The sequence below is a fragment of the Arvicola amphibius genome, chromosome 1 (genome assembly GCF_903992535.2).
Source record: "Arvicola amphibius chromosome 1, mArvAmp1.2, whole genome shotgun sequence".
Taxonomy (NCBI): Eukaryota; Metazoa; Chordata; class Mammalia; order Rodentia; family Cricetidae; genus Arvicola; species Arvicola amphibius.
Window position 1 is genome coordinate 1,345,852 of NC_052047.1, and position 12,631 is coordinate 1,358,482.

The following is a 12,631-nucleotide window of genomic DNA, read 5'->3' on the forward strand; positions in this document are numbered from 1 at the left end:
TTTATTTATTTATTATGTATACAATATTCTGTCTGTGTGTATGTCTGCAGGCCAGAAGAGGGCAGCAGACCTCATTACAGATGGTTGTGAGCCACCATGTAGTTGCGGGGAATTGAACTCAGGACCTTTGGAAAAGCAGGCAGTGCTCTTAACCACTGAGCCATGTCTCCAGCCCCCAAGATAGGTTTTTTGAAAGTCTTTTTACTAGCATATATTATTTGGCCAAAAAATGCATTTCATTATGACACTTTCACGGGTGAACTCCTTTCACACTCTGGCCTCCTCCCGCTCTCCCGCTGGTTCCTCTTCTGTTTTCATGTCTTTTTCTTTAGAAAAGCTGGATTCTGCATATGAGGACTATCTGAGCATCTTATTTCACATCAGATTAACTTCCGTTTCATGCACTCTTCTGGAAAGGCACTTTGACAGTGGTGACCGATCCTCTGCCGTGTACACGACATTCTCCTTTCTGTCCTCTGTTGATGGGCACCTAGCGTGGATGTAACCTGGGTGTGTGAGAATTGCTACGTGTGCAGCTTGATTCATGTTCTATTTGTAGTTTTTTGAGGAACCTTGATACCAATTTCTATAGTGACTGGACAGATTAACATTCCTGCCAGCCATGCATGAATGCTCCAGACTTCAGGGAAAGACGTGTGGTGTCATCAGCACCAGTTGTTACACAGGCTTCCCATAAGCTCACTATAAGTGTTCATCTCATTGTTATGGTTACGGATAACTGAATTCCCTTTGGAAACTATTTTCTGGTGTAAAGAGTACCTGGAGTCTCATACCACCATTTTCTTGTATTTATCTCTGTCCTTTCTTTAAAGTTAAAACTTCATTACTGTCGCCCTTTTTTGTACCACAGTTGCAAATGATCTTGACATGAAAACTTCTCAGACATATGACAAAACAATGCTAGAGTAACCATCTACCTTGGTCAAATTATTTCGGTTTTAAAAGTCTCCATCAGTAGGAAAGAAAACAGATCCCTAGAACGTGACCCGTGGCCAAGCACACTGACTCTAAGTCCAGTGAGGCCGAAAGTAGGATGTGGGGGCTGCAGGACGCCACCAGGGAGCGCTCGTACAGAGCTCACAACCACTGGCTGTGTAGGCGGCGCAGTGGTGAGCAGTTGTAGCGGGCACTTCAGACCGGCACCATCGCTGATGCAATAGTGGCTTAAAGAGCAGCCCTGGGATGCAGCCACCGTCCCTCCCAGCAGTGCATGTGCATTAACAGAAGGCATCCTCTGTATGCTGAACAAGTAACTAATTTGTTCATTAAATCTTCTGAACAGACTGGATTATGGACAGAACTTGGAAAGATTGAAAATAATTTCTTAAAGCCACTTCATATAGGACTTAATATGTCAAAAGCACATTATGAAGCAGAAATTAAAAACAGCCAACGAAACAGCCAAGGTTAGTAGCATGTTTTATTTTCCACTAAGTCTGAAATTCAAATTCTGAAGTGATCATATTTTAAAAAATATTTTATGTGTGTGTACATTTATGTGTATCATAAGTGTGCATGAGCCCATGGAAGTCAGAAGAGGGGGTTGGATCACTTGGAAATGGAGCAGGTGCTTCTGAACCTCCATGCGGGTGCTGGGAAACACCCTGCTTCTGTTAGCGTGCTAAGTGCTCTCAGCCCCCAAACTATCACATTTTAGTACATGTTCATTTTATGTAAAAGTGAGAGGCCATGGAAGCTTTATTTGTGCAATTAAAATGATTCTTAGCCTGTAAAGCTGTTTTCTAAAGAATCCGTTCACATCGCACAATTCCAGTATTTAATTTTATTTGTTGGTAACAAATATTCTGTGAGGTGTTTCCTCATTGACACAATTTAAAATTATCAATGATTAAAGTAGCTCGTGAGTGTTATTAAATCTGAAGGTGAAGAGATGGCCCAACAGATGCTTGCCGTCTGCCACGCCCTAAGCCTCAGTTAAATCTTGGGGGCCCAAGCGGTGGAAGAAGAGAACCAACTCCTCCAAGTTGTCCTGTGACCCCAACGCACACATGTACCATGCCACACATACACACACAAAATTCATAGATAGATGTAATAAAATGTGGAAGTTGGAGCTGGGGATCAGCTCGGCAGTAAAGCACTTGCCCAGTGCCGAGGCTCCCGAGGGCTGTTGTGGTGGCTGCATGTAATGTTCTTTCTTCCCTTTGCAGCCTCGACGTGCAAAGGCGTCTGCTCTGTGACTGTAGGTGGAGAAGAAATCCCTGCTATGCCTCCTGAAATGCAACTTAAGGTAACTCCCAGTCTGAGGTCTGTTCTATGCTTTGCTTTAGAAACCGCGTTAATAACACAGATTTCTGCTCGTGTGGGTACGTGGGCCTGGAACCCTGCTGACACAGGAAGAGGGCCAGTCTGGGCTCCTTCACAAGACCCTCTCCCAAAAAGACTAGTAATGACCACAGTAACGCTCTTTTCTTGGTGTTCAGGTGCTGCATTCAGCTCTTTTCACGTTTGACTTGATTGAAAGTGTTCTAGCTCGAGTAGAAGAACTCATTGAAATCAAAACAAAGTCTACCTCTGAAGAAAACATTGGAATAAAGTAAAAATTCTGCTTTATAAATAAAAATCAATAATATGATGTTTCCAGTATGTTTTACAATGTCAAAAAATTATTTGCAGGAACACAGGAACTTACTTCTAAAAAAATACAGTTGGGGGCTTGTCAGTTTCTGATATACAGATGAGAAGTACATAGCCTTCACCTTCCACAGCCTGGAGAGATGGCGCGGTGATTAGGAGCACTTGAGGCTTTTCCAGGCACCCATGTGATACACACACATACACACACACACACACACACACAGAGGCAAAACATCCATACACATAATACTTTTTAAAAGTACTTCTTTAGAAGAGTCAATACAAACTAATTTGTTTTATGACATCAAAAAATGTAGTCAAAATGCTTTATTCATCCACATACTGTACCAATTACTTTCTCTTTGCTTTTCCATGTTTATTTATAGCAAGGGCCTATATATGCCCGAGTAGCACTGTCCAACACAACTACACTCCAAAACATTAAAGGAATCACTCAACCAAACTTCCAAAATAAAATCATGTTTAATTGAATACACATTATTTTAAATATAAATGGTCTTAAATAGACATTTGGACATTATAATTTAATAAGTTTAATTATTTTGATATTTTTCTAAATGAACACTTATAATCAAAACTCTGAATTTGGATTAATTGAGTCAGTCCTCAGCTTTATCTTTTGGAGTGTTCTCCAAACAGGGCTTTGCTCTATGATGTAAGCTTTGGTTGTCACCATCCTGTAGCAGATGCTGTCTAAGGCTGCCTTGGAGGTAGTCTGGAAGGGGATGAACACGCAACAGCAGTTATGGAAACAGTTTCTGTAGGATCATATATTTAAAAAATCATTCTACTGGAGTGGTGGCATGCCTTAGATCCTCTCACTTGGGCTGCCAATGCTTCCAAGATCTAACAGAAACCCCATCACTCGGCCTGAGAAGTCCTCTTTTGAGTTGCTGGGCAGGGTTGTCCAAGAGACTCCCAAACGTTACAGGCTGTGGCTGTTGCCCGTGGCTGCTCCACATGTGGAAGGTGAGTCCCTATTGCTGAAGGCTCTACACACTTCAGACACAGGGCACTGAGGCCCAGAGCTAGAGTGGACCTGACAGCTTTCGAGGAACTAGCTTTCACGGTACCAGAAGATGCCATGCAAGCTTCCAAATGAGGGAAGCAACCAGCAGTCCTCCCCAGCCATGCTGCCTGTGAGCCACGACAACGTAAGGTGCAGTAGTGGCACTCATATCTTAGCAGGAACCCAAGACCTGGTCAACAAGAGGGAGTCATGCATGCTGCTAGGAGCCTAGCCAATCCCTGGGACTAGTGAAGTCTGAACTTGGAGAACCCACAACCACCACTTCTCTAAACCAGCACAGTCCCTAACTACACTTTAAATGTTTGTCCTATCGACAGGTAAGTCTGGTCCTTGCCCCTCGTCCAGGAAGCTTCTCTTTGCAAGAGCTCACAGGAAACAACCGATGAGGGCCAAGTTCCGAGTGACACAGGGACGGCTTCTGCACCTGAGGCTCGGTCGTTGCAGAAAGGGTACCAAAGAGTTTTAAAGAGACAGTGGGGAGTTTGCTGTGAGACTGTGTCTCCTAGAAATGTCAGAAGCTATACCCACGAAGTCTCATCAGTATGGACGCCTAAACATGACAAGAGACACCAGTAGATGTGCTAGCACGGAAGGGGAGAGGTCATGAGAAGCCAAGTCTAGACGAAGCACTGCGGCAGCTCGGGTGCTGACATCAGGAGATACAGCTCCAGGGAGCCCACACTGGTTCTCTAGTACCAAGTGGTCAGCCTGGAACCCTACACATACAGTAACATTAAGGGGACTGCACAGGTTATATTTATTTATGAACACATCCATGTAACAACTAAAGAAAAAGGCCATAAACTTGAAAGAGAATTGGGGTGCATGGGAGGGCTTTAAGGAAGCAAGGGAAGGAAGAAATGGAGTAATTATCTCAAAAATTTATTTAAAAACAAAACCTTAAAATCTCTGGCCAACGTGTATTTGTGTATGAGTACCGTTCCCCCAGGTGACTTACCTTAGCTATGGTGCACATGAGGTCAGCGGCATTTACTGTGTTGTGTACAGGAAGTATTCGTAAGTTACTGCCCAAGAACCTGAAAGGGGGGGGGGAGTCATGTTTGCTGTCCCGACAGCAGGACGCGGAGGGACTGCGCTCCACTCTGTCCCGTGCTCATCCAGTCACGCCCTGCATTGTCCTTACAGGATCTGAGGTGGCTGTGTGACCAGAATTCAGAGCTCACTTTGGCTTGCTTTTGTAGAACAGGTCTGTCACCAAATCAACTCTAGTCACCCCAACCTAAGGAACAGCTGTCTGCCTGTTTGGTTACAAATGGCAGGTTATAAAGTTTGTCTTCTAGCAAAACAAAACTCAACTGCCTACAAGCATTAAGAACTGAAGTAAACAAAGGAGTGTAAACAAAACAAGAACGGAAAAAACCTGGACTGTGCTTTGCGTCCATACCTCTGGTGAATCCTGAACATGAGATCCCATTCTTCAGGCCCATGCAGTGGGGCAAACAGAACCAAAAAACTATTCTGGTGAATGTTAATAAACTTCTCAATTTTGGTTAGAAATATTTCCTCAGTTGATATACATTCTTTAGCATCCATCAATAAGAATGCAACTCCTAGAAAAGGTGAATATAATGTCACATAAAGTGAATTTCATAAGCTCAATAAGATCAGGGACCCCCAACCTCACTTACATATTCATATAAATTTGTTGTTATAATCCTTATATAACAAGGTGGTTTGGGTCTTTCTCTGACATGCTCTTTATAGCAGAGCGACTGTTCCAAGTATTTAAAGGGAAAACACTGCCCAGTAATTTTTTTCTACCTAAGGCACTGGGCACATAAAAGTGATGCCTAATTTTAATTAAAAGATTAAGTCTATTTTAAAAGTTAACCCTTCAATCCAGGTGTGGTGGTGCACATCTAAAATCTCAGCATATGTAACGTTGAAACAGGAGAACTGTGAGTTCAAAACCATCCTGCGCTATAGAAACAGCCAGGACTATATAATAAGAACTTTTCTCTGTCTCTCTCTCGGTTTTTTGAGATACTGTTTCTCTGTGTAGCTTTGGAGCCTGTCCTAAAACTCAATCTGTAGACCAGGCTGGCCTTGAACTCACAGAGATTCACTTGCCTCTGCCTCCTGAGTGCTGGGAATAAAGGCGTGCACTACCACTGCCTGGCTAGAACTTGTCTCAAAATATATTTCATGCTAAAGTACTTTTGGAAACATTTATTGTCTTATTAGAAAGGCTATTCCAAAGGACACAAATAAACAGCCAGGGACAGGCATCCAGGAAGGAGCCATGCCCTCCCCACCCTACTACTGTGCAAGCACTGCATGTGCTGACCCTTCTGTAACTCGGAAGATCCTGTGTTGACTTTCAAAAGCTAAAAATCAACGAGATAGGTAGTTTAAAGCAAATCTTCAAAACTTTTGTTGGAAAGCTTCCCAGAAGCTCAGGAATCAGGTAAATGAAAACAGCTCCAGCGAGCAGATACCTGGTGTCCGGAACGGGGCCAATTCACCTGGGCTAGCTGTGGCGTGAGTGTAGGTAAGAGTCTCTAGACAGCAGCTGTGATCACAGTGACTGAATGCGTGTGTGTACTCCACGTGACCTCTCTGGTCCTCACTGTCCTCCAGGACTTGGAGAGAGTAGTTCTCTGTGGGGCTTGTCAGAGGGCTAAACATACAGATGGTAACTAAAACATCGTCACCGAGAATACTTGACTTCTTTCTCTCTGGAGTGTTTTCTATTCAGCCAAGAGGAATGATTTTGGTCCCAGGTAATTTTCAGCATGAAGGTCTTTCTAGATGACTCAGAAAGTACCTGCCATCCAAAATCTGTGCTAGAGCGGTAAACCTCCTAATAGAATCTTCTTTTTCTTATTTTGAGATGGTCTCACTGTGTGGTCCAGGCTGGCCTTGGACAGCCTGCACTGCGGCCAGACACAGACAGAGAAGCTCCCTTCCTCCCCCTCCCTTGTCATGTCTCTTCCTTCCCAAGCACAGCTGGAGCTGCACCTTCTCAGCCTAATTTAGTCCTGCACTCTGCCAATGACTCACCCACAATTTTAGAATTTCAGAACGCTGATTTGTTCCCATAAAGTTCTCCAATGATTTTTTTTCCAGCAAATAAAACTAATGGGAAAACATCATATATTGGTTTGGGTATGTAAATTTGGCCAAGGTCTCCTGCTGGCCTCTGTTAACAACGTATATACATGGAGACAAGGGGACTTTTCCATTTTCGCCTCAGTTCCACAGCAAGTACTTTTCCATCCTCTCCCAGATCCCACTCAACCAACGGAACAAGTCCTACAGTTGGCCATATGTGTGATTTTGCAGCAAAAGCAAAATGCAGCCCGTATACTCTTCTAAAAGATAACATAAGCTTTTATATTGCTACTGAATTTCAAAAATTAACATTTACATCCACATATTTAAAAGGAAGTAAAGGCAACTAGCAAATATACCATACCAGACAGAGAGAAGACAATCGATCCTCTTTCCAATGTATCTGAGTACCGAACCTTGTGGCTTCGATTTTCTAGGGCAGTTGCAATTTCATAACTCTTGAAAGAATTTTCAGAAACACAAACGTAAGACATGCCTTAAATGATTTTTATTACAACTAAGACTAAATTAAAAGTGTTTAATGGTTTTTGTCACTGTTCCACTTAAAGACTTATCACCAGACACAAAGAGGAGTGAGACCTTCCTGATAGAGATAAAACCAGGGAGCTGTCTTACAGAGCTAAAAACTAAGAGAACCAGAGAAAACTCTCTTTTTTTTTCTTCTGTTTTTCAAGACAGTGTTTCTTTGGAACAGTATGGAAAGAAACAGGACAGCTGTGGCTGTCCTGGAACTCTGTAGACCAGGCTGACCACAGAAAGCTGCCTGCCTCTGCCCCCCCCCCTCAAGGGCTGGGATTAAAGGCTTGTGCCAGCTGGGTGATGGTACACACCTTTGATCCCAGCACTTGAGGCAGAGGCAGGTGGTCTATAAAGTGAGTTACTGGAGAGCAAGGAGTGTTACACAGAGAAACTCTGTCTTAAAAAAAACCAAAAACTAGGGGCTGAAGAGATGGTTCAGCAGTTAGGAGCACTGGCTGCTCTTCCAGAGGACTCAGGTTCAAGTCCCAGCACCCACATGGCAGCTCACAACTGTAACTCCAGTTCCAGGGGATTCAACACCCTTACACAAACATGCATGCAGGCAAAACACCAATATACATAAAATGAAAATAAATAAATAATTTAAAAAACCAAACCAAACCAAAGGCATGTGCCACCACTGCCCAACAAGGACAAATGTTTTTTATTCATCTATTTATTTTACATCCCAGCCGCAGCATGACCCCATCCTCCACTCCCAGTCCACCTCCCCCACCTCCCCCTTCCTCTCAACCCCTCTTCTGTCTCTGTCCAGGAAAGGAGCCAGAGAGGTCAAGGACACCACAAGAAAATCCACAGAACCAACTAACTGGGCTCACCAGGGCTCAGAGACTGAACTGACAACCAGGGAGCCTGCATGGGACTGACCTAGGGTGTCTGCATGTATGGAACAGTTGTGTAGCTTGGTCCACTTGTGGACTCCTAACAGTGGGAACAGGGGCTGTCTCCGACTCTTACTAGCTTTGGGGAAACTTCTTTTTAAGAAACTATCTGGTTGTGGGTTCTTATGTGTGTTAGTGTGTGGCAGTGGGTTCTTATATGCGTTAGTGTGTGGCTGTGGGTTCTTATGTGCACTAGTGTCTAGCTGTGGGTTCTTATGTGCGTTAGTGTGTGGCTGTGGGTTCTTATGTGCACTAGTGTGTGGCAGTGGGTTCTTATGTGCACTAGTGTGTGGCTGTGGGTTCTTATGTGCACTAGTGTGTGGCTGTGGGTTCTTATGTGCGTTAGTGTCTCTCTCTCTCTCTCTCTCTCTCTCTCACACACACACACACACACACACACACACACACACAGAATACCCTCTAGGTGACAACCAGCTTCCTGATTCACTGTTTACATTTCCTGTAGTGATCCAGAAACAGAGAGGCAGCATTACTGTATGATGATTTAAGTATTACCATTAAAAATAATTACCTTTCTTACTAATCTACCTAAAATACTAGATCATATCAGGCAAAGGGCTAAAACCTAAGTGGTTAATATATATCCTAATTGGCTAGAACTCAAGTCTGTTAGCCCTTACATCAAAAAAATTACCCACGTGCTGGGGGATAACTCAATGGGCAAGAGCACGTCCTGGCCACGCCAAGTTCAAGTCCCTAGAAATTACATGTCTATAACCCCAGTACTGGACTTGCTGGCCGCCAGCCTAGGCCCAGAGTCAGTGAGAGAATTAGGAGGATAAGGAAGGTAGAGCAGGACACACGGCATCCTCCTCTGGCCTCTGCAAGGTGTGTACAAGCATTTGCACCCACATACATGTATACATACATGACACACATGCACGTGCGCACGCACCTTACCTAAACTGATTTTACATTTTCCTTTAGAAAAATATAATTTAAGTGCATAGTCTAAAATATATGCTACTTTCTTTCCTAAATAGAGTATTTCCTAAATAGAGTATTTTATGTTACTGAGTCTTTGTCCTGGAGTTCAACCATGGCCCTTTCTTTTGTGCTTTTTAAATTGTGTACTGCTTCCAGCAATAGCAGATTCAGTAATTTAGGTCAACTCTCCTGCTGAAGAAACTTGAAAATGACAGTTTGAAAACAAATCTGTACAAATGCATCAAAAAGCTAGCAGGAGAGCAAGAAATTATAAGGCCAAGATCTATACAGAAATTCAAAGATATGACCCCAGCATCTAGGCCGTTTCTTCCCCAAGGGCACCTGCCAATCCGAGACGGGCAGACGAGAGCTGCTGACAAAAGCAGAGCAGATCTCCCAGGGACACAGCCAGCTGCAAACCACTGCAGTCCCTGGAGCGGGGTCACGCATCTCTCAATCAGGGCTTCCCAAAGCCCATTACAGAAGGAGACCGAGTGCCGGCCTTCCCAGTTCTCCTGTAATCTGTGCCCTCCTAGAGACATGGAAGGTTAACTACTAATACACGGCGTGGTTGGCCAGACTTAGCAAATAAACAGCTCTCCGTTAAATCTGAATTATAAACGTAAAATTTGTTTCCAGTGCTGGAATAAATCAGGAGCTTTGCACAGGTGCTCCGCATTGGCCAGTTAGGTAAGGTGATTTTTAAAAGTCTTACGTAATATTCAGGACTTCTATTAATGCATTATTCATCTAAAATGAAGTTTTCTGTTTTACCTGACAAACAGCATCAATTTAATTTTATTATAGAATTAAGGCCTTTGTAGAAGAGCATACTAAATATATTAAAGACTTCAAATTACTTGTACAATTTAAAAAATATAAATTATAATACACAGACACACACACCAGCCAGGCATATATAAGTTAAGTTTACATGAAAGAGAACTACCATAAACAGCAGCTAATAAAAATGGGTCCACAGGGGATCTAGACAGTTGGGCTAACAGATACTTATCTTAAAATAGGTCTGCTTTCTAGCTTTAAGGAGATGAAATATGTTGAAAATTTTAGCAAAGACTGAAAAAAAATATGGAAGGATGCAGTAGGTATGTAAGAGCCAAACTGCCTAAGATGCTCATCATATCTTTAAAATTAAAAAGGGAATATATCAGCCAGGCAGTGATGGTGCACACTTTAATCCCAGCACTCAGGAGGCAGAGGCAGGCAGATCTCTGTGAGTTCGAGGCCAGCCTGGTCTACAAGAGCTAGTTCCAGGACAGGCTCTAAAAAAGCTGCAGAGAAACCCTGTCTCGAAAAACCAAAAAAAAAAAAAAAAAAAAAAATACAAAAGAGAAAACCGTGGCCCAATATTTAGTATATAATGAGTCAAAAATAAAATGTTTGCAAGTGAAATTTTAAGAAATTAATAAGAAAAGTAACCAACTCTTTTAGCAAAGAACCACAAAGATCCGTTCCCTAGGATCTTTTTGGCAAATAACGTCAAAAACCGCATTTGAAACACTGAACATCTCTGAATGTGATGAGATGACCAGACGTGGGGCTCTGATCTAGTGAGTATTTAGTGTATTGGTAAACTCAGAATCAGAACACACTACAAGACACGGCAGCACACCCTGTACGCCCAGCACTTTGGGTGTAGCGGCAGGAGGACCAGAACATCAGGAGCTGACATCTCAGCGACAGCAGCTGGAAGTTAGTGTCATTACAGGAGACCCTGTCTCAGAAAAATAAACGAAGTAAGCACAAAGTAAAGATAAACAAACAAACAAACAAACAAACAAACAGACATTTTTAAAAAGATGCACTAAGGAAATATAAAAGAGCACTGGGCTGGGACGGCAGCACACACCGGTAACCACTGCACAGCACACAGTCGAAGGGAGGCCAAGGCAGGATTAGAACTCCCGTGTCTTCAGCTCCACAGCAAGTTTGAGGCCTGAGCTAATGAGACCCTACCTAAGAAGGACACTAGAACATTCCCAACTTTCACACATTTAGGAAGCAGCGTTCTGAATGTGATGGCAGACATACGTAACTTACATTTAGCATATTTACTTCCTCTTCCCCAACTGTGGATACCGTCTTCAATGAGGCACTTACCTTAAGAGAGGAGCTGATAATAATGGTGGTTGTCCACTTTATCTCTTCCTTTCCTCCACTTGTATCCATTGGCGTGCCGCTGGGTGAGCCCAGACTGCCTGCGGCACAATCGGAGGAAATGAAGAAATGTTTGATGACTAAATATCAAAGTCAGAAAAGGAAGTGTCTGGCTGCACATTTGGCTTCTCTCATCCTAGGGTCCCCCACAGCCTAGGTTGGCCTCAAACTCACTGATCTTCCAAGTACAGAGATCACAGGTGTGAATCACCATGTCTGCTTTTAAGAGTTCATGTAATATTTAGAGGCAATTGCTCCAAAGCACTAACCTAGAGAGAAGATGACTCGGGTCACCATTTTTTCCGATTTGTAAACCAAAGAGTTAGCCTGCCAATATCAGGATTCAAATAGAAGATGCAAACTCAGACAAAAGGAGTTTTTACTCACAGTATTAACACCAGAACATCTTTGGCATTAGCATTTTCTAGGCCAGGTGATATCTGAGCACACAGCAGTTTGTGGTGGGAGGGGACAGTGTACAGAGTTCTGAACTTTTTATAAGCAATTCTGAATTCTATCCTGCATGCAAATCCCATCTCCTCTGAAATATACATATCTAGCAACCAAACTGGTTGTTATAGAATTCTACAATAAAAGAAACTAGGTTCTTTGGAGAAATAGCTGATTGCAGGACAAAGGCAGGAAATGTTTAAGAGGAGCCAGGATTCTGTATTGCCCCGAAGGACATGTTCAAAAATAAACCTCACTGACGGGCTTTATGGCAGAGGAGGCCAATGAAATGGACAAAGATGACCAGAACAGTTTGAATGGAAAAACAAACTGTGGTGGTTTGAATAAAATTGGTTCCTATAAGCTCATAGCAAGGTGTGGCCTTGTTACAGTACCCTGCAGCTTTGTTGGAGGAAGTGCTCACCAGGAGCAGGCTTTGAGGTCTCGGATGTTCAAGCATGCCATTCTCATCCAAACCACTACACTGGGCACACTCTGCATTATTTATAACTTACATAAATCTGAATGTTCTAAAGATAGCTTGCTCAGGACTGAAGAGGTGGCTCATCAGTTGAAAGCAATCTTGTAGAGGACCTAAGTTTGATTCACCAAAGTCACAGCAGTGGCTACAAACCCATTATGACTCCGTTTCTGAGAGGATCTGATTGATGCCACTGGCTTTTTTGGGCGCCAGCCTTCACGTGCTCACACCTGCCACAGACTCACACCATATGCAAAATGGAAAATGATCTTTTAAAAAGACTTGTTTTATGTGTATGGGTATTTTGCCTGTATGGATGATTATGTACAATAGGTGTGCCTAGTGGCCGCAGAGGCCAGACGAGGGTGTCAGACCTCCTGGAACTGG

At 43.1% G+C, this 12,631-nt stretch overlaps 2 protein-coding genes across 3 annotated transcripts in view; one reads left to right on the top strand and one right to left on the bottom strand.

The window, feature by feature from the left end:
• Positions 1-2,628, top strand: part of Glmn (glomulin, FKBP associated protein) — a 34,414-nt gene extending 31,786 nt beyond the window's left edge. Inside the window, exons 17-19 of one of the 2 annotated variants that reach the window (XM_038349083.1) lie at positions 1,304-1,427; positions 2,193-2,272; positions 2,466-2,628. In XM_038349083.1, the coding sequence (XP_038205011.1) occupies positions 1,304-1,427; positions 2,193-2,272; positions 2,466-2,582 (321 nt within the window). In that variant the 3' untranslated portion in view covers positions 2,583-2,628. Of the gene's footprint in view, positions 1-1,303; positions 1,428-2,192 lie in introns of both variants that reach the window. The other variant, XM_038349075.2, reaches the window with a different exon arrangement.
• A 583-nt stretch (positions 2,629-3,211) lies between these two features.
• Positions 3,212-11,325, bottom strand: C1H1orf146 (chromosome 1 C1orf146 homolog). Its single transcript, XM_038341248.1, has 5 exons — positions 11,257-11,325; positions 7,110-7,203; positions 5,076-5,241; positions 4,629-4,707; positions 3,212-3,355 (listed from the first exon to the last, which is right to left on the bottom strand). Exons 1-5 carry the CDS (start codon positions 11,323-11,325, stop codon positions 3,212-3,214), a joined length of 552 nt encoding a protein of 183 aa, XP_038197176.1.
• Positions 11,326-12,631: the final 1,306 nt, after the last annotated feature.